Source organism: Emiliania huxleyi (genome assembly GCF_000372725.1).
Source record: "Emiliania huxleyi CCMP1516 unplaced genomic scaffold EMIHUscaffold_89, whole genome shotgun sequence".
NCBI classification, from domain to species: domain Eukaryota; phylum Haptophyta; order Isochrysidales; family Noelaerhabdaceae; genus Emiliania; species Emiliania huxleyi.
This window is the reverse complement of record NW_005195368.1, coordinates 273,443-301,425: the sequence shown is the minus strand read 5'-3', so window position 1 is coordinate 301,425 and position 27,983 is coordinate 273,443. Positions and strand designations below refer to the sequence as shown.

General features: G+C 66.2%; 4 protein-coding genes across 4 annotated transcripts; 3 read left to right on the top strand and 1 right to left on the bottom strand.

The window, feature by feature from the left end:
• Nucleotides 1–3,344: 3,344 nt before the first annotated feature.
• On the top strand, nt 3,345–4,099 carry EMIHUDRAFT_438963 (hypothetical protein). Its single transcript, XM_005758002.1, has one exon. The coding sequence runs from the start codon at nt 3,362–3,364 to the stop codon at nt 3,926–3,928; it is 567 nt and encodes a 188-aa protein (XP_005758059.1). The 5' UTR covers nt 3,345–3,361; the 3' UTR covers nt 3,929–4,099.
• Nucleotides 4,100–7,723: 3,624 nt separating this feature from the next.
• EMIHUDRAFT_220085 (hypothetical protein) lies at nt 7,724–8,197 on the bottom strand (the record flags this gene model as incomplete). Its single annotated transcript, XM_005758001.1, has 1 exon — nt 7,724–8,197. The coding sequence occupies one exon, from the start codon at nt 8,195–8,197 to the stop codon at nt 7,724–7,726; it is 474 nt and encodes a 157-aa protein (XP_005758058.1).
• A 1,737-nt stretch (nt 8,198–9,934) lies between these two features.
• Nucleotides 9,935–10,264, top strand: EMIHUDRAFT_57041 (hypothetical protein; the record flags this gene model as incomplete). Its single annotated transcript, XM_005758000.1, has 1 exon — nt 9,935–10,264. A coding segment is annotated over one exon (330 nt), but the record flags the coding sequence as incomplete, so codon positions are not given.
• A 14,293-nt stretch (nt 10,265–24,557) lies between these two features.
• On the top strand, nt 24,558–27,948 carry EMIHUDRAFT_453660 (hypothetical protein; the record flags this gene model as incomplete). The annotated part of the gene is made up of 11 exons (XM_005757999.1): nt 24,558–24,603; nt 24,680–24,718; nt 24,794–24,868; nt 24,933–25,225; nt 25,473–25,594; nt 25,634–25,686; nt 25,874–26,032; nt 26,238–26,320; nt 26,964–27,123; nt 27,346–27,552; nt 27,868–27,948. Exons 4-11 carry the CDS (start codon nt 25,086–25,088, stop codon nt 27,946–27,948), a joined length of 1,005 nt encoding a protein of 334 aa, XP_005758056.1. The 5' UTR covers nt 24,558–24,603; nt 24,680–24,718; nt 24,794–24,868; nt 24,933–25,085.
• Nucleotides 27,949–27,983: the final 35 nt, after the last annotated feature.

The following is a 27,983-nucleotide window of genomic DNA, read 5'->3' as shown; positions in this document are numbered from 1 at the left end:
GGGCCGGGTAATGAGCTAACTACACACCACACACACCCACACACACACACACCACCACCACCACCACCACACGCTCCCCCCCCCCTCTGCGCCCCCTTCAAGCGGCCCGCGGTGGGCGTGCACACACGGCCGGTGGGCGAGCCCGGGCATCAGCGCCAGCGTGCTTTGGGGGCAGGCGTCCGTGCGGGGGCGCGCGGGGGCGGCGGCCTGGACCTGCTGGCGGAGGAGGAGCTGGAGGAGGAGACGGGGGAGGAGACGGGGGAGGAGGGCGCCTCGCCAGCTGGCGAGCCGGGCGTGCCGAGGGGGGGAGGACGGGCGCAGGTGCGGCGGTGGGGGCGTGAGAGGGGATGGGGCCGGCTGAGGGAGGCGGAGGGGCCGGGGGAGGAGGGCGAGGCGGCAGCGGGCGGAGGGCGCGCGGGCCGCGAGGGCGCCGCTTCGGCTCGCGCAGCGGCCACCTTCACCTTTGGCGAGATCTAGCCGAGATGCAGCTGAGATGCAGCCGAGATATGATCGAGAATCTCCTCTCCTCTCTCGGCGGTATCTCGACTATATCTCGGCGATGTCTCGGCGATGTCTCGGCCATATCGTCTATCTCGAGTGGGGGAGACTGCCACCCAGCTGGACGCCACCCGCCTCGCTTCTCGCGCCGTGCCCGCCGCACGCAGGCATATGTTGTATATAGGCGCCGGCCCGATGCGGGTCTTGCTTGAAGACGACCCCGAGGGGGGCGGAGGCAGCGTCGTCGCGGCGGCCGAGGGCGAGGCGCATGAGCAGGTCATCCCTCCGAGATTACCCGAGAGTACCCGAGAGTACCCGAGATTACCCGAGAGTACCCGAGAGTACCCGAGATTGCGAGCAGGTCATCCCTCCGATGTCGTCCGTCCTCGAGCTCAACGGCGCCGACGTGAGCCAGCTCCGCAAGGGCGAGCTCACGCGCGAGTTGCTAGCGAGCAAGCGCCCCCTCTTGCTGACCGTGCGGCCGCCGGTCGGGCGGCCGCGCAAGCCGCCGAGCGACAAGCCCTTCGAGGCGGGCACGCCGTCGGTCGTGCTCGGGCGGCACCTCCTCAAGAGCGGCATGCCCGAGCCGCCTCCGCCCTCCCTCGTCCAATCCCTCGCGGCGAGCGGCATCCACCGGCTCGTGGTCGGGCACACGCCGCACGGCAACTGCCCCACCGTCATCAAGAGCGAGGCGGCGAGCGAGGGCGGGCCGTCGCTCGAGATCCTGATGTGCGACACGTCCTGCTCGGACATGCGCACGCCGGACAACCGCGGAGCAGCAGTCTCGGAGGTGACCCCGCCCGCCGCTCCGTCGCTCGCCGCTCCCTCGCTCGCGCCATTCGCTCACCCGTCCGCGTTCCTCGGCCGCACCTCGGCCGCACCTCGGCCGCACCTCGGCCGCACCTCGGCCGCACCTCGACTCCCCTCCGGCCCTGCCCCTCTGCTAGGTGCAGCTCTTGCCCGACGGTTCCGCGCGCGTGCACGGCCGGCTCGAGGACAGCTCCCGCCTCGACTACACCCTGCAGGGCGCGGGCGGGGGAGCACCCACTGACGGTGACCTCGTGGGAAGGTCGTGCGCGCCTCCTCCGAGCCCGCTCCCAAGTCCACGCCACCGCCACTCGGACTCCTCCTCCGACTATTCCGACCTCAGCTTGCCCCGATCGGCCGACCCGTCACCCATGCTCCCGCCGCGCGCCTCCCCTCAGAACCGTGCGGCGCCGCCTCCGCCTCCGCCTGCCCCGCCTCCGCCTCCGCGTCCGCCTCCGCCTCCTCCGCCTCCGCCGCCAGCATCGTCCGGCGGCGAACGAGGCTCGGGCTGCGGGGGCGGCGGGGCGGAGGCGCCTTTCATCAAGGCACTCCTGCCCGACGCGCCGGGCGGTCCCGCTTACCTCCTGTGCACCATCTCGGGCTTCCGCACCGAGTACGGCCGCGCCTCGGTCGCCGAGGTGCGGGGCCAGCTGTCGCAGTTGCGCCAGCAGCCGTCCTTGATCCCGCTGGGGCAGCCGCCCGCCGAATACGGCGTCGACGGGAGGGCGACCTTCCGCGCAGAGGGGCGCGTGACGCGGTACGACTCGAAGGGCGACGAGGTCTGCGTCGGCTCGGGCGGCTTCTCGCACGCCGGCGCAAGGGCGGACTTAGTGGACACTCTCTTCCACGCGGCGCGGAAGGGCGACGCGGGCGGCGACAACCGGCTCACCGTCTCCAGGCTGCGCGCGTCCCTCGAGGGGCGGCCAGAGGTCCTCAAGCTACTGCAGGGGGCGGGCCGCGCCTCTGCTCTACCACACCGACCACGGGACTGGGCTCGAGACTCTGGAGGTATGGCACTAGGCCGGCTGCACCTTTTCCAACGCCGACGAGCTCCTCCGGAGGATGGATGCCTACAGCTCCATCACAATCTCCCCCGGCGAGCTCAAGGCGTTCGTGTCGGCGGCCGAGGTCGGTCACCCGACTGGCGGCGGTGACGCCCTCGAAGTGTTCGGCGACAAGGCGTTGCTGCTCGAGGACCACGCGGCGCTGCTGGAGGACCGCGCGGCGGCGCGGATTGGTGCGGCGGCGAAGCGGCGGCTTGCGTGCCCGTCGCGCGCCGCGAGGCTGAGGTGTTTCTCTCCTACTCCAGTATAGGGGGGAGGGGGAGGGGGGGGGGGGCGAAAGGGGGGGGGGCATTTGGATTGCGGGGCGAGCCAACGGCAACAGCTGGCGAGTGAGAAGGCACCTCTCTCCTCCGCTCCTTCACTTTTGCTGTTCCCGCCCTGCCCACAGGGGACGGATGGTTGCGGCGATGCGCGCGGCGGCGGCGACCAGCGCCTTCCGGCCACAGCGGCTGCGTGACCCCCAAGACGCCACGCGCGGCGGAGGCCGCAAGGCGCCGAACAAGGCCGCGGGCCGCTGCACTCTCGTCGCCGTGTGGTCTTTGGCGGCCATGTGCGTGACTCTTGGCGCGCTGCGGCTTCGATACATGACCACCGGAGCAGCCATAAATGTCGGCGACGTTGTCGGGGATCTGCTCTTCGATCCTCCGTCCCCACCGCCGCCCGGGCCTCCCTCCCCCCCGTTGCCGCCGCCGCCGCCGCCGCCGCCGCCGCTGCCGCCGCCCCCATTGCCCCCCCCCCCCCCATCGCCCCTCCCTCCCCCGCCGCCCCCCCCGTTGCCGCCGTCACCCCCGCCGCCACCGTTGCCGCCTCCGTCGCCGTGGCCGCCGGAGCCGCCGTCGCCGCCGCCGCCGCCGCCCCCGCCGCCGCCGCCGCCGCCTTCGCCGTTGCCGCCGCCGGCGATGCCGCCACCTACCCTCTACGACACGGCCCAACCAGCGGTGAGTGGACTGCTCGCGTTCCCGTCTCAGCTGGCGTCGGCTGTGATTCGGGAAATGCAGGCGTATGCCGTGTGGGAGAAGGCTGAAGCGGCAGTCGGAGCAGCGACGGGGTCGGCGATCGCGGCGGCGGAGCGTCGGATGGAACAGGCGAAGGTGGCAATGGAGTCCGCCAAGGACGCGGTGGTAGACGTCCGAGAAGGTATGGCGGGCAAGATAAGGGCCTTCATAGAGTTGGCAAAACGCCTCGGCACGTCGGAGGCCGCGTACCTGAAGTTCCCTCCTGTGAACGCCACCTTCCCCGGCGCGATTGGGAAGCTCGAGGCGGCCGAGATCAAGATGGGGCGCGCGCTCGTGCACTACGATCTCGCCAAAGAGGAGGAGATCCTCGCGGAGGAGGCGGAGTTTGCGGCCGAGGCCAAGCTGCGGCGTGCCAAGAAGGCGGAGCGGCCCGCGTTGGAGAAAAAGTTGGCGGAGGCGGTGGCGCGCGTGGAGAAGGCCTCGCGTCTCCTTCCGATGGCAGAAACCGCGCGCCTGGCGGCCGAGCAAGAGGTGCAACGCTCCATCGAGGCGGCCGAGGTGGCGATCGCAAACGCCGCGAGCCTTAGTGGGCTGGGGCCCTGAGAAGCTGAGGCTGAGACATGGGTGGGGGGGGGTATGTCTGTCTGTCTGTGCATGCATGTGGCTACGGCTCTCTAGCAGCGAGCGAGCAGGCTCGTTCTCGGATGCTGGCCGGATGGGTGCTCGGAGGTTGCGGGAGGGCAAAGAAAGAAAACGGGTTTCAATCTCTCTCTCTTCGCGTCACACGTCTGTCTCGCAGTCGCACATGGAGTGTGCGAGGTACTCGTCTGTCGCCATCCCAAACTGTCCCTGTCCCCTCTCTCGGGCGGCGGGGGGGGGGATCTCTGTTAGCGAGAACCCGCATTCGAGCAAAAAAGAATTTAAACAGGACAACTCTCTCTCACAGCACACAGGCTCGACACAGGTGCGAACTGGCGCGTGCTAGTACTATCACCGGCACACCACCGGAGCCGCCTAAGCGACTCCGTTCAAGCAAAAAAGAAGGCGAGAGAGAAAAAAACGGTCGAGGCGTGAGGCGGAGGCAGTGTTGGAACCGGATCACCAGAAGAGGCACTTGACGCGAACAATGGACACCGGCGCCAGCAGTTTCGACGCTCTCTTCGAGGAGGCAAACGATCTCGCGAGCCAGCGCTCCTTCCGGCTTGCCGCGGCCAAATATCGCGAGGCCATCCAGCTCGAGCCGAGGAGGCCTGTGGCGCATTTCAACCTCGGCTGCGCCCTCGAGCGATCAGGAGAGACCGAGACTGCGGCAATGTCGTTCCACGCTGCCATGCAGCGATATCCTGAGGACAGCTCGCCGTGGGCTGAATCTGCTGCAGCCTCGTTCAATTGCCTCACACAGGACTCGGCACCAACGCCGAGAGCGACTCCAAGCTGGTTCATGAGCGACGAAGCTCTCAAACGACTCTCATCGAGGGTGGTGGCAGCTACGTCCGACGATCCGCTCACGAAACGAGGCCGTCTTCAAGCGATCACGATGCGGGCAGCGGTCCTGGCCAGCGACGCCACGGGCTTCAAGCCTCCCTGGCCCACAGGACCGCGCCACATTCGCCACCACCCTCACCAACCGTCACAATCACACCCTCTCATTCCCTATCGCCGCTCTGGCCCACAGGACCGCGCACAGCGGCAGAGCTTCGAGAGGCGGCGGCGCTATTTCAAGAGGCCGCCGCGGGTGCTGGTGGCGACGGCGATCTTCAAAAGGACTTGGAGGTGCGAGCGGCAGCCTGCTCGGCCGCGTCGAGCGTGCTCCTCCCCCAGTCTGTGGAAAACAGGGCGGACGTGTCCAAGCCGAAGGCCGACAAGATGAAGCTGCGCAGCAGGCAAGATGGTGAGCAGGCAAGATGGTGAGCAGGCAAGGGCGGACTGATTCCTCACACACCGAGCGCTCGTTTGCTTACGGCAGTCTCGCGAATCGATCGCACTCGCGGCGAGCGGGGTGGGGGACGGAGTCGAGAGTGCGTGATCTCCCCAAGGGCAGCGAGTTTGCAGGGCAAATCTCTCTCGCACGGACATACCCACGGGGCTGTGCGCGTGTCGATACTTTCATGGGGCGGGACGTGCGCGATGCGCGAGAAGCAGAAGGCCTTATGAGACTTGAGAGCACATATACTCATACATTCACCACCAGCGTTACGAGCGACACCCTATCCAGTTGGCTCGATCCAGCTGGCCGACAAGCGACAGCACCCCCGTCTCCTGGTCTCCAAGGCCGAGGCGAGTGGAAGGGCTAACGTACTACGCGCCCAACACGGTGGACACATCCCAGACTTGATCCGCTTTGGCTCCCCCACCACGTGCTGGAAGTTCAAGTGGTGCTACACTCCGTTCCTCCCCTCCGGCGCAAATCGCTGCGGAGGCGCCGCCTCCCGCGCTGATGGGCACTTCATCGCGCTTGGTGACACCGAGGAGCACCTCTCCGTCGGGCCGTCCCCAACGGGGTGACCCGGACACGGAGGAGCAACTGGGCCGTGTCAGCGGCTCGCGATCTCGCCCGGCGCTCGTCGGGACGGCCGCCATTTGCGGTCGGCGCCACCACCTCCTCCCGCCCCCCCCACGGCCACTGCCGCGCGGCCGCCAATGCGACCGACCCCACCCCCCTTCCTAGCCCCCTTCCTTCCCCGACCCCACCCACCCAACCAACCACGAAACGCCCCCCCCGCGCCGCGTGTGGCACCACCACCGACTCTACCACTACCTCCGACCGATCACAGGGCCTAGGCGGCCCGCCATGATATCTAGCCGTGTGTGCTGGCGTCCGGGTCAGTGGGTTTTCACGTAACAAGTACACAGCCTTGTTATTGAGAAGAAAATGCGTCCTATGCGCTATGGCGTTGTGCGCTGGTCTGTGAGAGGTTGAGGTGCGAGCCCTGGAGGCCCTGGGGATGGGGGGAGACTACCCGCGGGCCTAGAAGGCCCGCGAGCGCGCACACACACACACCGAGCGCGCATGCAACCGGCGGACCGGTTACAGCCTCGCGTTGGTGACCCTGCACACAGCACTCTGCCACTGCTACTCTGCACAACCCCTCAACATATGGTGGACGCGGAGGAGAAGGCTGCGTTTGCCCAGTACGCATCCACTTCGGGTGCGAGTGCACTCCTCTCGAAAGCGGTTGTTGCGCTCTCTCGCGCCGTTGTCAATCCGAAATCGCCGCTCTCACCCGATTCGGCCGGCACCTTCCTCCGTGACGCACTCCATGGAGCCGAAGAGCAGCCAGAGCATACGGTTCTGGACGAGAAAGAGAAGGAGAAGGTCTCTTCGTTCCTCACCTCGTCGGGGGCAAACGATATCATCGCACGCGCGCTCGTTGCGCTCTTCGACGAATCTCCTCGCCCTCCCAGCAGTGTCGCGTTTCTCCGGGCATATTTTGCCGCTGAATTTGGGCAACCAGCTGGTACTGGTGAGCTAGATCGGGGGAGTGAGCTGGCTCCAGGGGCAGATAGCGCGGCCCCTGCGCCTACAGCTGAGTTGCATGGAGAGCCCGTCTCGGAGCCCGCCGCGATGGCCGTCGGCGGCGCCGCTGCTGGGGAGGATCCAGCGCCACCTGCGCCACCTGCGCCATCTGGCCCCGCAGAGCCACCAGCACCGCCGTCGGCAGCGGCGGCAGAGGAGAAATCCCCCCCTACGGAAGCGTCAGAGGAGCCAGTGCCGCCAGAGTCTCCAGCAGCAGAATCGCAACCAGAGGCAATGGTCGAGCAACCAGAACGAGCAGCCGCAGAGGAGTCGGCCTCGCCTTTGCCAGCGGCAGAAGCGGCTGAGTCAGCAGAGAGCGAGGCCCCACCACCGATCGATGCGTTAGAATCTACTGGCCCGGAGGCGCCGGAAGAGGCAGCGCCCGCAGAGGACGCGTAAAAAAAGCTCGTGTGCATGACTCACAGCAGTTAGCACCGCAGTTGCGTGAGGAGGTTGTCAGTATTGCATGCGTAGTTGCGGTTGCGTGAGGAGGTTGTCAGTTGCGTGAGGTCAGAAAGAATTGCATGCGCAGCAATAGACACATATACATGACAAACGCATACGTGCTCTGAGGTCACAGTATGGGTTCGGTACCTGTTCACAGCAGTGTGAAGGTAGGGGATGGAAAAAAGAAACCGCGGAGTACCAGTATGGATTTCTTTTCCGGCAGCCAATCCAGGCTGGATTTCTTCTTCGCGTGATGAAAAAAAAAGGCGGGGGCGAGGTGCAATCGAGAGTGGGCGCGCGAGCAATCCCACTGAGATTGCGTTGATTGCGTGTGATTGCGATGAATGCAGGACCTCAGCTCGGGAGAATGGATTGAAAGCAGTGGATTCTCAGCATATGCAACCCTCCTCCCCTGCACCATGAAGCAGCGCGAGCTACTTGCACAGCGGAGGGGGGTGCAAACGCCGCCACTCGGCGAAAATTTGGCCCGCCGTCTTGCACTCCGTGCCCAGCGCGGCCAACTCCCTCTGCCGCTGCCTCAGCCACCGGTTGCGGCACGAGCTGTCAGAGCGGCCCTGCAGCTTTGCCGCGATAGCCTTCCAGCGCAGCCCGTCACGGTCCTCGTCGATGGCACGGTCCTCGTCGGCGCTCCATGTCGCCACGCCGGTCGGCAGCCGCGGCCGCGGCTGCCCCTGCGGAAGCAAGCCGTTGCGCCGCCGGCGCGAGCTCGAAAAAGTCAGGTCAGGTGGCACGACGCTCATCGCGCCTGCCAGCGCTGCCGTGCAGGCTGCCACGACAAGGTCGAGCACGCTTCTATACGCTCGCCCAGCCTTCCTTTCCATCCCATTAGGCAGCCTGGGAACGGTGGCGGTCAGAGGCAAAGCCTGCGAGGGGTGGTGGAACCACATGTCACGGCCACACCGCCGGCTCGACGCGCGCGACGATAGCCTCCGGAGGCTGACTTTGAGGCACCATCATCGGACGATGTCGACGAGTTGGGTCGCTCTCGCGGTATCCAGGTAGCCCCCCATACAGCATACTAGTAGCACCAGCCATGGCCTCAGGGAGCGCGGGCGAGGGCGCTGGGAGCAACACGGACAAAAAAAACATCAAAAGTGGTCACATGGTCACACCACCCGTATTTGCAACTAGTCACTTGTACTCGTCATCGACAGGAATCCTCTTTATTCATACAAAACCAAACGCGACGCTGCGGGAGCCTGTGGCCACATCGGTTGCGAGCTATTGAAGTCAGCTGGCTTAACCCGGCTGCGTAAGCGCAGTGGCCTGATTAGGGACCCTAGTCGAAGGTTGCACCGCGGCTGTAGCAGCACGCCTCTCCTCTGCAGCGGACACCATCTCCTCCAGCGCCAGCTTCTCCCTCTCAACAGCCGAGTCGGCTCCTCTCAACGCCGCGTTGGCCTCCTCCAGTGCGGTCATAGCCGCATACTGGGCTGCCTTCGCTTCGCCTGCGCCGCGTTGGCCTCCTCTAGCGCCGTCATAGCCGCCAACTGGACTGCCGTTGCCTCCGCCTGCGCCGCGTTGGCCTCTTCCAGTGCCGTCGTAGCCGCCGCCACCTGGGCTTCCTCTGCCGCCTGCGCCGCACTAGCCTCCGTCCGCGCTGGCTCCGCCTTCTCCAGCGCCCTCGCCTCCACCTTCTCCAGCGCCCTCGCCTCCACCTGCGCATCCGCAGGCTCGCTGCGGTGTTCTTGTTGGGTCGGTGGCGTCGAGGCAATGCCATCACTAGTAGTGGGCTGCGGCGTCTCGAACTGCAGCATGGGGATCTTGAGCGTTGACTGCCAGAGGATGAGGTGCACCTCCGCGACGCCCGATCTCATGAAAGTCCATTCGCTGGGCAGCGGGGCTGCCTCGATGCTATCCAGCCAGCTGCAGCCGAGCGACTCGAGAATGACGCAAGGCGGTCCTTTGCACCGCTTGGTCTGATTCACCACGCGGAACCCCCCGTCTAGGTCTACTTGAGCCCTCCGCTTCCCCCGTGTGTGATAGCTCCAGCGGTGTTGTTGGCCAGTGGAGGGGGATTCGGGAGCATTCGGACGCGGCTGGCCGGTACCCGCACCCCATGCGGCTACCTGTCCAATGCGAGCCCAAAGGTGGCGGTGAGCGTGGAGAGGGTGGTGCCACGGACGGTTTAACACGGTGCGGTGGCGGCGGCTAACGCTTTCATCTCTTACATTTGTGTATGTTGCTCTGCCCCTGGAATACTTATCCGTCGCGGAATACCCCATACGCAAGAGTCACACACTCACATACGCAAGATGTTGTTGTCACCCTTTACTTAGCTCCGTGCGCAAAAAGAATTCTCCGACCCCGTTCAGGAAAAGACGCCGGGATTCGCTCCTCGCCTCTCGGCCGCGCTCGCATTGCGCCCCGCAGCAAAGCACAGCCCCTCGCGAGCTCGGCTTGCACGATCGCCCGCCATGACTTTGGCAAACTCACTCGCTCTTGCACTGCTGGCGGCGGTTTGCTCCTCCTCGGCGCCGCGCCTCGTCCCGCTCGCGCTCCTCCTGCTGGCGGATCGCTGCGAGGCCGCGGGCACTGTCTGCGACAACAGCATGTACTGCTCAAACGGGGGATGCCCTACCGGCGTGTACGGCACGTCGCTGTGCGACGGCACCTTCACGGGCACCGTGGTGTATCTGTACAACCAAGGGCTGTCGGGGACGATCCCTCCGCAGCTGGGCGACATCTCGCAGCTGGTGTACCTTAGTCTGTACAGCAACTCCATCTCGGGCACCATCCCTGCGGAGACCAGCAAGCTCTCGCAGCTGGGTGGGCTTTACCTGGGCCGCAACTCCATCTCGGGCACCATCCCTCCGGAGACGAGCAAGCTCTCGCAGCTGGAGCACCTGGGGCTGGGCAGCAACGCCATCTCGGGCATCATCCCTCCAGAACAGACAAGCAAGCTGAAGTATCTTGACCTGTCTGACAATGACATCTCCGGCACCGTGCCGTCGCAGCTCAACAACCTGCCGCTGACGTACTGCGAGCTGGGCGGCACCAACCACCTTGCCTGCCCCCTGCCCGCCCTTCCCAATGTCTGCACCTCGGGCTCGCGCTTCCCTCCGGAGTGCAACTACCCGCCGCCCTCGCCGCCCTCGCCGCCGCCCTCGCCGCCCTCGCCGCCCCTGCCGCCCTCGCCGCCGCCCTCGCCGCCCTCGCCGCCCCTGCCGCCCTCGCCGCCGCCCTCGCCGCCCCCGCCGCCCTCGCCGCCACCCTCGCCGCCGCCCTCGCTGCCGCCTACGCGAGACATCTGCGGCAACGCGCCCACGGTGTGCGACGGCACATACACGGGCTTCTCTCTCGTCCTCTCGGGCCGCGGCCTCACGGGCTCAATCCCAGCGGCGCTGGGCGACCTCGACTCGCTGCTGACCCTCGACCTGCGCGACAACGAACTCGAGTACCCGCGCAGCAGCGAGGCCCGCGTCGAGTACGATCTAGCCACTCGCATCTGCCGCGGCGCAGGAAGTGCCGAATGCCTCGGCGTCCCTCCCAGGGGCTGCAGCGCGTTTGCCGACGCGCAGCAGCTATCTGTCACCGACCCCAACGAGTGCGTGGTCTGCGAAGACCAGACTGCAAGCCTCATTGCCGTCGGCGTCTGCATTCTCGTCGGCATCATCGCCCTCGCCGCCTTCGTCCGCCTCGTCGTCCGCAACCCCTGGGCCCTCAAGCGGTGGGTCTCCTCCGCCGCCATCCTCTTCAATCACGCCCAGACGGCCAGCATCATCGCAAGCATGCGTCTCGAGTGGCCTCGCTCCCTGCTCACGATCGCTTCTGCACTCAAGCTCGACCTGCTCATGCTGCCCAGCGCCAGCTGCCTTGTTGGGGGCATGAGCGCGGAGCGAGCGGGCGGGCGGCGTCGCTCCCTGCTCTCGTATACGCGAACGTATGCATACCCGGAGGTTGCAGTGTTTGAGGCGTATGCGTTCTACGCTTCCTTGGCCATGCTCCTTTCGCTGCTCGCGCCACTACTTGTCAAGTACTTCGCTCTCTGCTGCCATGGCAAGCCGGCAAGCATCGCCGACACGGCGGAGCTCGTGCTGAGTCTGATCTACTCGCTGTTCTTCACGTTTGCATGGAGCGTCGTGCTAGAGTACGTGGCCTACGCGGTTGGCTATTTCGACCGCGCCACTATGCTAGTCGCAAGTTATGCTAGTGGAGCGCCGGTCTTCACGGTGCCGGTGCTGGGTGCGCTGCTGCTGGTCCTCTTGGTCCATTTCTCCGGCAACGTCCGCGCCTTCAAGCGCGGCGTCAAAAGTGGCGTGTGGCGACACCCCACGTTTTTTGCTTGCAACTCGCGCGCTGCTTGCTGCGGCACGGGCCCCATCCCTCCCCGCCGGCTCGAGCGGCAAGTTGCCTACCTCGTCGGCCGCTTCGCTCGCCACGCTCCCCGCTGGCAGGTCGTCATCTGGCTTCGGCAGTTCATTCTCCTCCTCCTCGCCTTCACCAGCAACGTCCTTTTTGCTGCGACCACAGAGACGACATTCAACGCCGGCCGCTACGCCATCGCCGCCGTCGCGATCGCCGTCACGCTCGTCTTTTGGCGCCTCCACCGCCGCGCACTGCCCTTCGCCTTCCGCTTCCAGAATTCACTCGAGTCGTGCCTTTACGGGGCAACCGCTCTCTTCCTCGCCCTCGCCATGGTTTACACCGCGCTCCCCGCCCACCCTGCCGCTGCGCGAGTGAGCGTCGAGGTGCTCATGGCGATCGTGTTCCTCGGCAGCCTCATCGTCGGCGCCGTGTACTCGATCCGGGAGCTGCGGCGGATGCGGCGCGCGCTCGCTGACGTCGACCTCTCCGCCGTCCTCAGCGCCGCCGACTCCAAGATCGACGGCTCGCTCGCAGATCGGCTGCGCGACGGCTCGGTGCGGCTGCTTCGCTGCAGCTGGCTGGCGTCGCCCGCCTCCGACGATTTCCTCGGCCGTGACGCCTCTGGCGCCGTCATCATGAAGAGGCAGCAAGACATGCCGGCAGAAGCGTTTCTAACTTGCGAGGAGGCGGTGGCGATGCTCGAGCGAGGCGACCGGTCTATCCTAGCGCTCTCTTACGGCTGGCTGACAGCGCTTCACCCGGACCCTCGCGGTACTACTCTTGCCGCTGTCCGCCGCTTCCTCGATGCCGACGCGGCGGCCAGTGATACCGGGCTCTTCTGGGACTTTTGCAGCCTTCCGCAAAAGGGCCCAAACGGGGAGGAGAAGACCGATGAGGAGAAGGCCATATTTGGGCGAGGCCTCAAAGTGATGGGGAACTTCTACGCCAGCGTCACGGGCACCTCCGTCATCCAGCAGCGCAACATCGACCTCCCGCCAGGCGCGATCACCGGGTTCGGACCGGGAGAGTACAACCCAACGCCGTACGAGGGCGAGGGCGGGCGAGGCTGGTGCATCTTTGAGCAGGGGACCGCAATGACGGTGCTGGCGCACCTGACGGCGGCGGAGAGGCAGGCGGGGGAGGAGGGCAAGGCGCTGCCGGAGCGCTTCCGACGCGCGCAGGCGAGCCGCGCAAAGGTGTATGACATCGGAGGGGAGGCGCCGGTGGCGCGCGAGTGCTCCCTGCCGCCAAAGAAGGTGCTGGACGAGGCGTGCTGCGCGATCGAGAAGGCGCGCTTCACAGGCAAGGCGGACCAGGTGATGGTCCCGCAGATGCTGGCTGCGTTCGAGTGGATTTTCCGGAGCACGTTTGAGGAGGCGCTCGAGGACCATGCGACGAGTGGCGCAACGCTCCCGCCCTCGGCGTCGTGGATTGTGGGCTCCACTTTGACCGCTTGAGGTCTACCGAGGAGAAGGCCCCGAACGTCGGAGCTCCCTGTCTCTCAAGCTGGGTTCGGTGTACCTGTGTTAGCTCGGCGCGGTGCCTTGCAGGTGTGCACACTACCCTCGACAGGCCGCTGCCTACAGTCGCGAGATGGATTCCCCTATGCCGACGCCAGCCGACGGCACGAATGCGGCGGCCTCCACCGAGGGCGAGGAGAGCGGCGGCGAGGAGGGCGGCGGCGAGGAGAGCGGCGGCGAGGAGGACGCGGTCGCCGCGGGGACGCGAGCGGGCGCGCATCGCCGCGCAGCATAGCGAACTGGCCGACCTGCTACGCCTCGTACAGCGCCGTTCACGGGCGACTACCTAGGTAGGATTGGTGTGACGTGATCCAAGGGGTGGGGTGTGAACAGTGCTCTCTCCGGCTGCGCGCCTGACCGGTGCGGCCTCCGAGTCGGCGTCTAGCGCGCGCGATAAGGTGTTTTTGCTCGCCTTCCCTGGGACCCCGTGTTGCGTCGACTGTCTCTGAGCGATTTCAGGCCTGGGGTTGTGCGTTTATGTGAACAGTGCTCGCGCAACATGCGTCTCAAGACCGGTGACCGATAGGCTAGGGAGATCAACGCTGATCGATCAACTCAACGTCAGCCGAGACGCCCGAGTGAGTGGCTCACTATACGGCTTCGGCGAGGCCGTCTCGGATAATTCAGTTTCTGGGTCACGGTTGGCGCGAGCTTCATACACTTCGACAAGGCATTTTAGCTTCTCCAGCCGTGCTTGGTTCGTAACTTGGGTGTGGAAAGCATTCCAGCCGCGCTGGCCTACGCCACCGAGTTCGTGCCAAGAAACGAGCCAGATAGACGGCGCAAGGCCAATCGTCAAGACCGGAAGGAAGATGAAGACAGGGAACATGTGACAGAGCATCGTTCCGAGCGCAAAGAAGAAACTGACGAGGCCCCAAATCATCGGTTGCACGCAAAACATTTCCACCTGCGACTCAAATCGCTCGTAGCGAAGGAAGAAAAGGAGAACGTCTGCGTCGCGCTGTAGCATCCGCGGCCACCAGTTCATACAGTGCGCGAAGAAGGCGATGTTCAGGAAGAAGCAGCATATCGAGATGGTGAGAAGGGTGAAAATGACGATCGACCACACGTCCGTCACTTCCCAATAATCTCCATCGATGTCGATATATTCCGGCGGCGCAATGACAGCTGCAGTACCCGCAACGATGAATAAGGCACAGACGACAGCAAGATTGGTCAGCTTTTCCTTGTAGCGAGCGACTGCCTCCTCGGGGCCTTGCGTCAAAGCAATCTTGAGTGCCTCCGGCAAGTCATTTTTCTCGTTGAGCGCGTCCTTTACGCGTGTTATCGCATCTCGCATGCCAGCGCAGCGTTCCCAGTCTTCCCTGTCCATGCCGTTGGCGTTGTCAGCTGCAAGCAACCTTGATCACTTGGTCTCCCTGCGCACCCGACGAGAAAAAACAAAGTATTGCTAAAAATCTCTCTCCCGATGAGGGCTGTGAGGCGGTGTTGCGGCGGCGGCGGCGGGGTGAGAGCGGATGGAGAGAGCGCGCTGGGTGGAGAGCGCGGGTGAGGGGCGAGTTGTTGCAGGAGGATACCTTTCTCCGCTCGTTGTTACTCGACGCCACTCTCTGCGGCGGAATCGGCACCGTCGGCGCCCTCTGGATCCTCCTGGCACTCCTCAGCTTCCTCCCGACGGTCGGCGGCACCAACCCCGTGCGCTTTGAGTCAGATTCGATCCTCGGCATGCGCATTCAGAGCCACTGGTTGCCCACAACTGGACAGTACCTTGCGTATCAGCGGGACACGTACACGAATGTGACCGGCCGGGAGATCTGCAGCTCGAGGCGGGACGCACGACTTCCCTCTTCAAAACCATGACCGATACACTCGACCTCGCCCGTACCAACATCGCGAGCGGCGTCAAGGAGGACGATTTGAAGCCGATCCAAAGACCTGCTAAACGGACCGTAGTCCGACGGACGTCGCCCAGACGTACATGCACGACCCGGCCATGACAAACACGACCGCCCTCACCAAGGGAACGAGCTACCTCAGCTCAGGAAATATGTCTTGAAGGCAACAGAACACTCGGGCCGCTTCGTTCTCAACGACAGCGCTCGCACAAGGCCGTCCTCATGGCGGAGGTGCGATGACGTATTAGACTACATTTGGAAGCAGAAAATGTTGCTGCAGGACAAGACTTCAAAGATCGAGAAGCTGCAACAACTCCTACACAGTGAAAGGCAACGTATGGAGCTACTGATTGGAGCAGTTTTGGTATGCGTCTTCCTCCTCTCTTTCCTGAAAGTGTTGCGGGATTGGCTTCTGCCGCGGATCCATGGCGAGGTGCAAGGTGTGCCTGTCAGAGCAATCAGAGGGGCCGTTCCCGCAGCACGACTGGTTCGAGAGTTGTTGTCGACGCCGAGACGGTCTGACAACTTCACGGCTTGCCTTCTCCGAAGTCTTACGGAGAGAGAGTTGAGAGAGAGATTTTTAGGAGGCCAATGGTCTACAATTCACAACACTTCCAATATTGTGTACCAGAGAGATAGGTGTGAGAGCTGTGGGAGCGGCCTCTTCAACTGAGCCAGTTGGTTAGAGGGTGTGTGTGTGTGAGTGGTTGCTACTTTCAACGATCGGCGTCGTGTTGCTCCTAACACTACAAGTACCCGTCGCAAAACACTTGCCGTTTGCGTCGCTGGCACCAGACGCGTCAAGCCCTGGAGGGCGCCGGCCAAAAACCGTCTAGTGTAGTATAATAGTAGAGGATTATAAAAATCGGGCGGTTGCGAGCTAGTACACTCGGCCGGTGGTTTTGCTATGCCGGGCAAGAAGGGATGGCAGTTGTGGCACCATTTCAGAGGTTGGTTGGTAGTTGTAGCTGGAAGTAGCTGGCGCGTCGCTCGATAAGTCTCCACTAATGAAGCTGGGACCACGCCCCCCTGCCAGCTCCGTACCGATGACAGTGACGCCATGTCTCCTAGCCGCGGCGCGCCAATCGTCGTCCATATCGGCAAAGGCCTCCTCAGCGTGACTCTCGCAGAGCATGGCGCCTGGTCGAGCAACAGTGCAACAGCCACCGACATTGTGGCAGCAAACCGCATCGGCGTCATCGCCGCTGCTGCCATCGACGAAGGAGCTGCTGTGTGGCACGGACCCAGCGGACTGCCGATCGAGCTCCTCGAGGCACGCGACAGTCGAGGTCGCTCTCTGTGCAGCGTTTGCAGCAGTAACTAGCGACGCGTCCTGCAACCGAGCAGCGGCCTCTAGCGGCAGTGGCACGGCTGGCGCTGGAGCGTACGTGTATCCCCACGCCACGTCTTCGCACCCCTCGTCCTCGCTCGCACCCACGTCGGCAGCGGGCATCTCGTCTTCGCCCTCGGCCGTGGCCACCGGCGCCGCGCCGGCATCGAGCGCTGGCTCGAGAGCGCGTCTGACCTCGGCTTGAAACTGCCGGATCCAAGCAGCACCGACGCCGTCCGGACGTTGGGCGGCAACGTTGGCGACAACAGCGAAGGCGCAGCACGTCGGCCACTTGGCGGCGACCTTTGCCAGCTTCTTTGCGAAAGCGAAGTTCGACATCGACGGCAAGTGCACGTGCTTGACGTCACCGAGTGCGGCTGGGAGGGAGGAGCCGCCCGCCTCGCCGCCGCCGCCGCCCACCTCAGCGCCACCCGCGCCGCCAGCCTCAACGCCACCCGCCCCGCCGCCGCCAGCGCCAGCGCCGCCGCCGCGGCTGACGCCGCCACCGCCGACCTGCAGCTCAGGCCCCAGCGCCTCTAGCAGCATCGATGCCAAGTCGCCCCCGTCGTCCATCTCGTCGTCCCTCATCTCGGCCTCCACCATCGCTTCCTCCGCCTGCATCGCCTCCTCCTGCAGCTGCTGCCTCGCCTCCGACACGTCACCACCGAGTGGCGGCGTGCCTTCCGTCGACGCAGTCTGCGCAACCAACCCGTCAAAATCGCCGCCCGCGACAGTGCTCGCTGCCACAGCCCGAGCGTGCTCCTCGCTAACAGCCGTGTTCGCAGCCGTACCCCTACCGTGCTCCCTACTCCCCTCACCCCCGGCCGCCTCATCGCTGCTCGCGCCAGTTATCGCCCGACCGTGCTCCCCGCTCCCCCCACCCCCGCCCGCCTCATCGCTGCTCGCGCCTGCTGTCGCAGGTTGGAGAATGCTCAGGAAACCCTCGCGGCGCTGCTCGGTGACGCGTTGGTGCACCACCTTGCCGTGCGCATCAGTGCAACCGTGCGAGTCCAGGCAAACGTAGCACGCCTCGAGCTCCTCGGTGAGCACCGGGGAGCTTTGCAGGCAGACTGTACGATCCTGGCCGCGCCAGCTCCCACGAAAAGCGCAACGCACGCGCCGCACGGAACATGAGGCGCACGTATGCTTCTCCAACGGTAAAAATGGCAGCTGGTGCTCCGTCTCGTGCGACAGTTCGAGAGGCTGCAGCCCAAATTCTGGCAGCAGCTGCGACTTCCAAGTAGCCACCTCTGCTGCCGCTGCCGCTGAGCGCTCGCACGTCGCCATAGGCGCCCACCTCAGCCCAAGCCCATCGATGCGGAAGAGCGCCATTCGCACGCCACTCGGCGTGCGCCCCTCCAGCAGGAAAAAGCAGCGGCGGAGCTTCGACTTTGTGCGCCCACGTTCGAGTAAAAGCAGTCGCTGTGACGTCGCCACCGACCCTGCCCCCTTGCAAAGGCTGGCGACCACGTACCGTGGAACGCGCAAGCCCGCTTTCGCAAATGCTGCCACAGTCGGGCTGTCAGGCAATACACCCGGGACCCGCTCCCGTCGAGCACGCCCGCGTGGTCCACGCTCGTATACCGCCATCGTCGAGAAGATGCTGGCCGTCACGGCAGCCAATGCCGAGTACACGTCATCCGGGAATGGGCCGTACAGCACGCGCTTCTCCCACTGCAACCCGTCTTGGGCCCCGTCGGGCACAAGTGCTAGCAGCGCGCGGACGATGTGGATGTGCCGCTCGTTGACAAAGGAGAGAGTACGCATCCACCACCCGTTCGTCTTGTGTGTGACGTAGGGATCCGGACGGATCCCTAAGATGGTAAATTCTTTCTAGGGATCCCTCGCCGGTCGATCGCGCGTCCCAAAAGTCGCCAAAAACCGCCAAAAAACAAAAGCGAGTCACAATCACCCAACCGCCGTCCCGGCGGTCCCGCAGCTCGCGCGAATCTCCCTCTCAACCCACACTTAAGGTGAACATCTATATAAGGGATCCCCACACTTAACATCTATATAAGGGATCCCTACTCCCTTAATGTGGGTAAACGAAAGTACCGTATAAGATACGGTACTATCAGAGAAAAAGCCGAAAAAAGTGGGAGCGCGAGTCCACGACGAGCCAGCCTGCTGCCGGCTCGCACGGCAGCCTCTTCCTCTCGACCAGCCTCAACTTCCATACAGTCAACATTTTGTCGCTGCGTGCTCGTGGTGAGCTGTGGCGGCGGTCGAAGTTCGCCCAGATTCGGTGACGAGCGCCAGACGATAGTACCGCCTCTGTTCGCCCTGTGCATGTCAGGCCAGGCTGCAGCAGGGCACTACCAACGTGCTGCCCTGTTGCAGCCTGACTTTGCCCACTGTGCACAGTCGCCAAAGCACCACCACCGCCCGGCATCGTGTCACGGCGAGCTCCTTCTGCGCCCGCTCGCGAGGCTCTCGCGCTGGTACACTTTGGCCATCTGCTGCTCGCGTTCGGCGGGCTCTTCTCCGCACTGATGCCACGGTGCCGTCACCACACACCTTCTGGCCGGCCTGAGCCGCGCGGGGTCGCCGGCGGGGGCAACGCGTCGACCTCTCTCTCTGGTGCACCACGGGCCGCAACGGCCTGTTAGCAGCGTGCGCGAGGAGGCAGTGTGCCGGCACAGTCGAGCCGGAGCATCGGGTTCTTGATGCTTCTGGGGTCAAGTCTGACCTTATGCGGCCTAATCTGCAACAATAATGCTATGCTCTCACCCAGCCTTTTGAGAGAGAGAGAGAGGTTTGAGGTTTGTTGTTTGTTTGTTTGTTGCCTTTTGAGATATGATCCCTCAAAGTCGAATTTTCGTTTACTGGTGACCATAGTACCGTTTGTCTTGTTTGCGTTTCTTCAAACGAATCCTTTAGAGTCTCGACAATCACTAAGCTGCTTATGTGGCACCGCAGAGGCTCCCTTGGGGATGCCTGAGGTCACCCCAACCACTCACTAAGCCGTACGTGGACGAATTAGGCACTTGGAGCACTTGGAGTGCAGTCGGCAACCTCACATCCAGGGCCGGTGGGCTGTTGCGCTACTTTTTTCGTTTACCCACACTAAGGGAGTAGGATCCCTAGCCTGGTGCTGCACTTTCGACGATCAACCGCGACATGTCGTGCACGCACCAGGGTGCAGCGCCGTTGTATATGCCTCCGCTATCCCTCTTCGCAGCGGGCGACGAAGCCGCCATCGCTCTCGAGGCCGCTGGCGGCGACAGTGATCGCGCCGTCCGGCTCCTGCTCGTGCTCCTCGCTCCGGCGTTGGACGCCGCACGCGCTGCGCTCCTCGCCTCCAGCGATGGTTATGGCCGCGACGCAACTGTGGCGCCCGCTCTCGACTCGTACGTCGCCAATGCCCTGGCCGAGAGCAGCTGTGAGGGAAGCGCCGATGGTGGCGCCGAGGAGGAGGCGCTCGCGCTGGAGAGCATCTACGATGATGCGTTTGAGGACGGCGGCGGCTTGCAAACGCTGCGCGTATGGCTGCCCGACCTAGCGGTCCCCGGGAGCCTCGTGCTACGTCTTCGGGACGGGTACCCCCGCCGGCCGGCAGTCTGCAGAGCCGCTTTACCGCAGCACCGCTGGAGTCACTCTGCGCTGACGCGCGGTATGCTCGAGCGCAGGCGCTGCCTCTCTTCGAGCCGAGCGAGCCCAGCGAGCCGAGAGGCGCAGCCGCCGGCATCGACAACGCAGGCTCCGCCGATGAGTCGACCGAGCCGCTTTCAAACGGCCATGCTTTGCCGCCCGGCGCCGCCGTCTCGCTGCCGCTGCGGCTCCGAGTGCGAAGAGCGCGCCTTTCACGCCTCGAGTGCGAGCAGGCGCCGCCGTCTCGCTCGCCCGGCAGCTGGCCGAGCAGGCCGCCGAGCTCGCCGCGGCCGACTCTCCCGCGGCCTTCGAGCTGGCGGGCTGGCTCGAGGAGGCGGTGCTGCACTGCGCGGCCGGAGAGGCGACCGCCGCCCACGAGCGGCGCCAGAGAGACCCGCCACGAGGACCCCGTCTCCTTGCCATTCTCGGGCGGGTGGTGACCCCACGCGCCGGCTCGCGCCCAGGCGCCTCCGCGGCCGCCGCCGCTGCTCGAGCGGCCGGCCGCACTGCGGGAGCGGCAGAGGCGGGCCACCATCGCGGCGGCGCACCTCGCGGCGGCCTGGTCGGCGACGCGCGGGACCGAGGCGGTCGAGGCGGAGGCGGCCGCCGCCGGCCGAACGCTCGGCGAGCACCTCGAGGCGACCGGCCGCGCGGCGGAGTTTGGGTGGGACCCAAACTCCGGGCGAGGGGGGCCGGAGGGCGAGGGCGCGGCGAGGCGGCCGGACCCGTGAATGAAATGTTCTCGTCTTATAGCAGAAGCAAAAGCGCTCAGCTTTATCAATTATTTCTTTTTCGGCCCAGAATATGTGTAAATGTGTACTAAATTTGCGCTAAAGTCGCGCTAAAGTGTCGCGCTATATACGCACTCGAACACACACTAAATAGGAAAATAATAAAGCCGCGCGTAGCGCACTAATACACTATTCACTAAAAAGTTCATTCACTCGATTCACACGCACTAAATTTAGACCCAGGCGCCCTCCTGGCCGGATCTTCCAGCCCCTCAGGGCCGCGTCGCCTACAGGAAGCTTCCGAGACAGTTCGGGGAAGCGGGTCCCGCCGAGCGCCCAGTAACTGCCCGCCAGACGTGAAGGCCTCTGACTGACGTAAAGGCGACCGAGGGAGTGCTGCAGCGCGAAGCCCTCTGCCCGCAAGCCGAGCTCTCCACACACGCCTTGCCCCGTCGCGTCGCCTGTCTTGGAGCACTTGGAGTGCAGTCATCAACCTCACATCCAGGGCCGGGGAGCTAAGAAGCGCACCCAGCGGGCCGGATGATCGGTATCGGGTTGCGGGCAAGAGAGCCCTAGCCCCGGGGGTGCGCGTTCGCAGGGAAAGGGCCGTAAAGTAAACACGGGTCCCCGAGGGTTAGCTCTGCGCTCCGGGTTTCCCCTAGCAGCGGAACGCCCCCTCTACTCGGGGCTAAGTAGACACCAGACACTAGCACGACAACACACACAATGTCTGAGAGAGATTTTTAGAAGCCAACAAGAAATTCTTGCACTTTTGCTCTCTTCTTGAAGAGAAGCCAGCCAAGCCCACCCACTGGTGAGTGAGTGAGACACACACACACACACACACACACACACACACACACACACACACACACAACACACACACACGCACACACACACACACACACACACACACACACACACACACACACACACACACACACACACACACACACACACACGCACACACACACACACACGCACACTCTTATATAGTCACCGCTTTACGGTGGGTTTTTTGTGCAGAGGCTGCCGCAGCCTCCTGCGTTGCGTTTTTTCTCAGACCACGTGCCTCTGGACCGCCGTTCTTGAAAAAGTGGGTAGGTGGGTAAACGCTTCGTAGGCCCCCCAGATCGTGGGTCGGTGGGTGGGTGGGGTGGGGTGGGGTGGGGGGGGGGGGGGGGGTGAACCCATCGTAGGTCCCAAATGGTGGGTGGGTGGGTGGGTTGGGTGGGGTCACCCGGGCTGGTGTTTTCTCTTCTCCCTTCTTCGCGCACGTTTTCGAGGCTAGGCCTAGGGGTGGGTAAGTATTAAAAGAGGTATTATTAAAGCTGCGGTCCGCGAGGGCGATGCCAGAGTCTGCCGCCGAGTCGGCTCTCTGGATGACGGGAAGACGCACACACGCCTCCACCCACTGCACTCAGAACAAAACAAAACAAACTCTCTCTCAGTACTCAGTCTCAGACAGTGAGACAGAACACCGCAGACTTGAAAAGTGTCGAGTGCGCGCGCCGCAGGCGAAGAGAAATTTTGAGCTGTAGCTGGGGCTCCCGTTCACACTCGTGTCTGGCCTTTTCTCGGGGCCGCGCCTGCGGCGCGCGGTGGTTTCTTACAAGGCGGATCGCGTCACACCAATCCTCGCTACCCAACGCGGCCAAAGGATATCCACCTCGAGAACCTCGAGAAGCAGCTACGTTTTCTTATGGCCCGGGCGACCCAATGTCATCCCCACCGCCGCTGCGCCTCCTCTACGCCGGCACGTGCCGCCCCAACACGACGCCGCAGAGCGTGCACGAGATCCGCTTCAAGCGGCCCGTCCACCTCCACAGCTTCCGCATCCTCTGCGACGGAGAGGCGCCGCACGCCGAGATCCCCGCCATCGTCGGCCAGACGCCCAACGTGCAGCTCGGCGTGGAGTTCTTCGGCGGCGAGCACGGGAAGCAGGAGCTCTGCGTCGCGCTCCTCGCCGCGGCGCACCGGCGCACGGAGCTCTCCGCCCCGTCGGCGCAGGCGCCGCTCCTGCCGCTGGCGGCGAGCCTCCGCTGCGACTACCTCGTCGTCCGCAGCGACCCGGTGCCGCTCTCGCTGTGCCTGTACGGCACCGAGGCAGAACCGCTACCGGCGACGCCGCCTCCGCCCGCCTGGCTCGCCCTCCCCGCGTTTCGTCACGTGCGCCGCGGCTTGGCGGAGCAGCAGCCAGCGGAGCAGCAGCCAGCCGTGCTCTCCAACGGGGACTTTGCCGGCGAGCGCAGCGCCGAGTGCGGCGGCGGCGGCGAGGCGGCGGCGGGGGAGGCGTCGAGCGAGTCGCGAGCGGCGGCGTGGAGCAAGGCGCCCTCCCTGCTGCTGTCGCTCGCGGCGCAGGCCGACGTGTCGCGCCGACGAGAGGAGCTGAAAGAGGAGCTGAGAGAGGAGCCGCCTCCTCCTCGGGGACGTCCTCGAAGCAACACGCCGTCGCTCCGGCGGGCAGAGAGCGGCGGCGGCGGGAACGAGGAGGAGGAGGGGGAGGGGGAGGGGGAGGGGGAGGAGGAGGAGGGGGGAGAGGAGGAGGGGAAGCGGGGGGAGGAGGGGCAGCCCGCAACGTGGCTCGATCAGCTCTCGCACCCCGCCTCCGAGCCCGCGCGGCTGCGCGCGCTCTGCGGCCTGCTGCGCTGGGCCGCAGACGCGTCGGCAGGCGCCGGCGGCGGAGGCGGGAGAGCGGGAGCTGGGCAGCCTCCTCCTCCTCCGCCGCCGCGGGAGGAGGACTGGCGTCGGCTCGCGCGCGTCGCGCTCGGCGTTGTGTGCGACGACGCGGCAGGCCCTCCATATCTCCCCATATCTCCCCATATCTCCCCATATCTCCCCATATCTCCCGCAGGGTGGGCAGACGGCCTCCCCATCTCCCCATCTCCCCCTTCCTCTTGCCCCGCAGGCTTGCACGAGCTGCAGGTTGCGCTCTCGCTGCTGGAGGAGCTCGCGCTGCAGCCGCTCGCCGGCGCCGCCCTCGTGCGTGACGGCGCCGTCGAGCGGCTGCAGCTGCTCGCCGGCGACAGGCTCGCCGCCGCGCCGCTGCGCCGGCGGCTGCTCCTCGCGATGCACGCGCTGCTGCTCCGGCCAGACGCGATGCGTCGCTGGGTGAGCGAGCGGGGGGCGCACGCGGCGGGGGCGGCGGAGGCGGCGGAGGCGGGGGGCGCGGAGGGGGCGGTGGCGACGGTGGAGGCGGAGGCGGCGGCCGGGGCGGCACAGGGGGCGGCGGCACAGGAGGAGGCGGCCGCCGGTTCGGTGGCGGAGGGCGGTGAGGGCGGTTCCGGCGGGGAGAGCGGCTACAGTGCCCTTGCGCGCACGCTGTCTCGCCCGCAGCCGCCGCTGCTTCTCGCGCCGCTGCGGCGCCTCTTCTCTCTCGCTGCGCTGTGGGAGGCGACCGAGGCGTTCCGTGAGGCGGCGGTGGCGGCGGCGGCGGCACAGGCGGCGCCGCCGACGGTTGCCGCAGCTGACAAGATGACTGCGCCGCTGCTCGCTGCGCTGCGCTCGCTGCACTACGCGCTGTTGCGCCACGGCTGCCTGCACAGCTCGTGCCCGCCCCTCGCCCCGCCGCCGCCCTCGCCGCTCCCGCCGCCGCACTGGCGGGCTCCCTCGCTCCGCGAGCTTCAGCTGCTGCGGGCGGGGGGCTTGTGGCGCAGCATCGCGGCCTGCGCCGCCTCGCCCGCCGCACGGCGCAGCACGCTCCTCGGGCCGCTCGCCGCTGCCCTCTCGTCCCTCCTGCACGCCCTCGTCTCGAGCGACGCCGGCGCGCTCTCCCTCGCGTCCGACCCGCCGGCGGCCGGCTTGCTCTGCGCACTCGGAGGAGGCGGAGGAGGCGGAGGAGGCGGAGGAGGCGGAGGAGGCGGTGGTGACGGCGGTGACGGCGGGGGAGAGGACGGCGAGAGCGCGTCTGCGTCGTGGGCGTCTCGAGTCGCAGAGTACGTGCGCGTCCGCTGCGAGGCGAGATGTGGGGAGATGTGGGGAGATATGGGGAGATGTGAGCCAAGCACTTGAGTACTTGCGCGTCCGCTGCGAGGCGGTTGCGGCGCTGGAGCAGCTCGTGCGTGGCGAGGAGGTGACGCGACCGCTGCTCGCCCTACAGCCACCCGATCCCACGCTGGGTTCGGTACTGTGGAGGGTATGGTACTAGGTCACGCGGCCGCTGCTCACCCTGTACCGGGCGGGAGGATGCGACGGCAGCGCCGCGTCGGACGCGGCGGCGCAGGTGTTTGGCTCATATCTCCCCATATCTCCCGTGTCTCGCCCATATCTCCCCAAATCTCGCGCAGGTGCTTGGCTCGCGCGAAGGGCTCGGCGCCCTCGCCGCCCTCCTCCTCCCCGCCGGGGGCGCGGCGGCGGAACAGGCGGGAGGGGGCGCCTCCGGCCGCAACTCCGGCCCTCCCTCCCCAGAGTGGCTGTCGCGCGCTGTCTGCGCCGCCGGCATGCTGCGGAGAGCGCTCGCGGCGCCCGGCGGCGCCTCGCTCGGGTGCGAGCACGGGGTTTGGCTGCGCGCGCTGCTTCGCGAGCGCGCACTCGTCCGCGCCGCGCGCGAGCACGAGCCGCTCGGCGTGGCTCTGCTGCGGCTCGTACCCCTAGAAGCGGAGAGATGGGGGAGAGATGGGGGAGAGGTGGGGGAGATGCGTGCTGCGGCTCGCGGCCCTAGAAGCGGAATCCACGTACTCTTGTACTCCAGGGACACGGACTCCGCCGCATTCGGCCGTATTCAGCCGTATCCACTGTGATGTGTGTCGCTCGTCTTCACGCGGTGCCCCGAATACTCGCCACAATACCGTACTCCCGCCCCCGAGGCTGGCGTATTCAGCACGTAGGCTGGAGGCGCTCGTCTCGCCGGCGGCGCTGCTGACGGAGCACGGCGTCGCGTGCCTCGCCGACGCCGTGTGCGCGCTCCTGCAGGGCCGGCCGCCCGACCACTTGCTGCGCCTAATCTCGGGTCAATCTCGGGTCATCTCGGGCCATCTCGGGTCATCAGGCCGGCCGCCCGACCACTTGCTGCGCGTCGACGCCGAGCTGGAGCCGGCCCAGGTGGGGCACGAGCCATGCAGCCGGGAGAGACGGGGAGAGATGGGGAGAGGGCGTGTCTTCCCCAGGTGATCTTCTCCCCACGTGATCTTCTCCCAGGGGAGAGCGGCAGCCCTCGGAGCCCTAGCCCGAGACCCAATCCTACCCCAACCCATGCCCTACCCGTACCCGTACCCGTACCCGTCTCCAGGTGGGGCGGCAGCCCTCCGAGTACGACGAGCAGCGCGCGATCCGTGAGGCGGTCGTCGCCCACCGGCACCCGCTGCTCGCGTCGCTGCGGCAGCTCGTGCGCGCCGCGGCGGGCAAACAGGGCGCGCTGCTCCTCTTCGGCGGCAAGTGCTTGCGCTGGGTCGCCGGCTCGCTCGACGCCGGACGCCTCTTCTAGGAGCCTTCCGCGGAGCTTGTCGGGACGGCCCCGTAGGTCGCCGGCTTGCTCGACGCCGGACGCCGCCTCCTCGAGCAGTCGCACGCCGACGAGGCCGAGCTCTGGCTGCTCGAGGCACTTCCTAGACACCTCCTAGACACTTCCTAGACACTTCCTAGACACTTCCTAGGCCGAGCTGCTCTGGCTGCTCGAGGCGGCCGCCTCGCTCGCCTACTGCCTGCTCTGGCACCTGTCCAAGGGCGGGGCCGCGGCGTACCACGACTCCGCTCTGCTCGAGACTCTGACGATGCTCTACCTTGCGGCGGCGCGCCAGCCGCAAGCAGCCACCGCCGCCGCCGCCGTCGCGCCTCTCGATCGCGCGGCGGCGTGCCCCCCGCTGACGGTGGGCGCCGCCGCCGCCGTCGCTCTTTTCGAGTCGCTGGCGCGTTCGCTCTCTCTCTTTGTAGACGGGTCGTGCGCCCCGGGCATCCACGCGTTGCTCGAGTTGCTGCTCGCCGCCCCGCCCGCCGCGGTCGGCGGCACGCAGCTACTCGCTCACCTCCTGCCGCCGCGCTTGCCGCTGACCGCGGAGGCCCTGTCCTCGGCCCCGCTCGCGCTGCCCCCCTCGCTGCTGCTTCTCCCGCCCGCCGTGCGTTGCGGCGCCCTCGCCCTCGCCGCGCCCCTCCCGTGCGGCGGCACGCGCGGCAGAGCGCTCGAGGCCGACCTCTGAGGCTGACCCGGGCACTCCTCTCCCCGACCTGTCCGCGACCTCTCCTGGACGCGTCCCTGCAGGCCGACCTCGAGGCTGCCCAGGCGCGGCTCTGCTCGGAGCTCCTCGAGCGGCGCGCGTCTGCTACCACACCGACCACGGGACTGAACCCACGCCGGGTTCGAGACTCTGGAGGTGCGGTACTAGGCGGGCGCGCTGGTCGGAGCGGCTCGCCGGCTGCGCAGACAAGCTCGAGCAGCTGGTGCGGCTGCTCTCGCGCACCGCGACGCGCGCGGTCGCCCTCCGCCTCGCGACGCTCTGCGTGTCCCTGGTCGATCTGCTGCCCGCGCAGGCCGCGAGGGAGCACGTCCTCCGCCCGCTCGTCGCGGCCCAGCGCTCCCTCGCCCAGCGGCTCGGCGGCGCCGCCGACGGGGCGGAGGAGGAGGGGGGCGAGGGCGGCGGCGCGGCGGCGGGCGAGGGCGGGCGGGGGGAGGCTCTCACCCGGCTGACGTCATTGCTGGCCGTGGTGAGCGCGACGCCAGCGGGGAGAGCGTCGCTGCTCGGCCTCGACACGTCGCTGCTCGCCGAGGCGCTGCTGCCGCCGCTTGTCGAGCCGCTCAAGCACGCTCCCGCGGCGGCCGCCGCGCTGACGCTCCTCGAAGGCGTGTGTGACTGCCGCGTCTCGCTCTCACCAGCCGAAGAGATTGCGGCGCAGGAGCCGGAGCTGCCCGACAGCGCGCTGCTCGCTCCGCTCGTCTCCACCCTCGCCTCCCTCTCGGGCGCCGCCGCCGCCGAGGTGCCCCAGAGGGCGGCGGGGGTGTGGACCGGGACGGCCGCCCGCCTGCCGAGCTTCGTGCCCGCTGCGGCCTCTAGGCGCGCGAGGTGAGAGAGGACAGCTCGGGACACCGCGCACACTTAGCTCGCTCCCCGGTGGCGAGCGCGCGCCATGTCCATCCAATGGGCAATCGACATACGCGCCGCAGTCCCTTTCAACGCGGTGCACCCGGGCCAGCCTCCATCTGGCAAAATGCTCTGTCCCCTACGGTGCCAAAATGCGGCGAGTAGCGGCTAGGCCGCCTCCAGGACGGCAGCGGAGGCCCAGCGCTCATAGCGCGAGCCTGTGGCCACCATCCTGCGGACTCTCTGGGTGGAGTTGGGAGCTTCCATCGAGGACGCGCTCACCGTGCACTGAGATGTGTGCTTGGGTGTTGTCGCTGTTCACTTGAG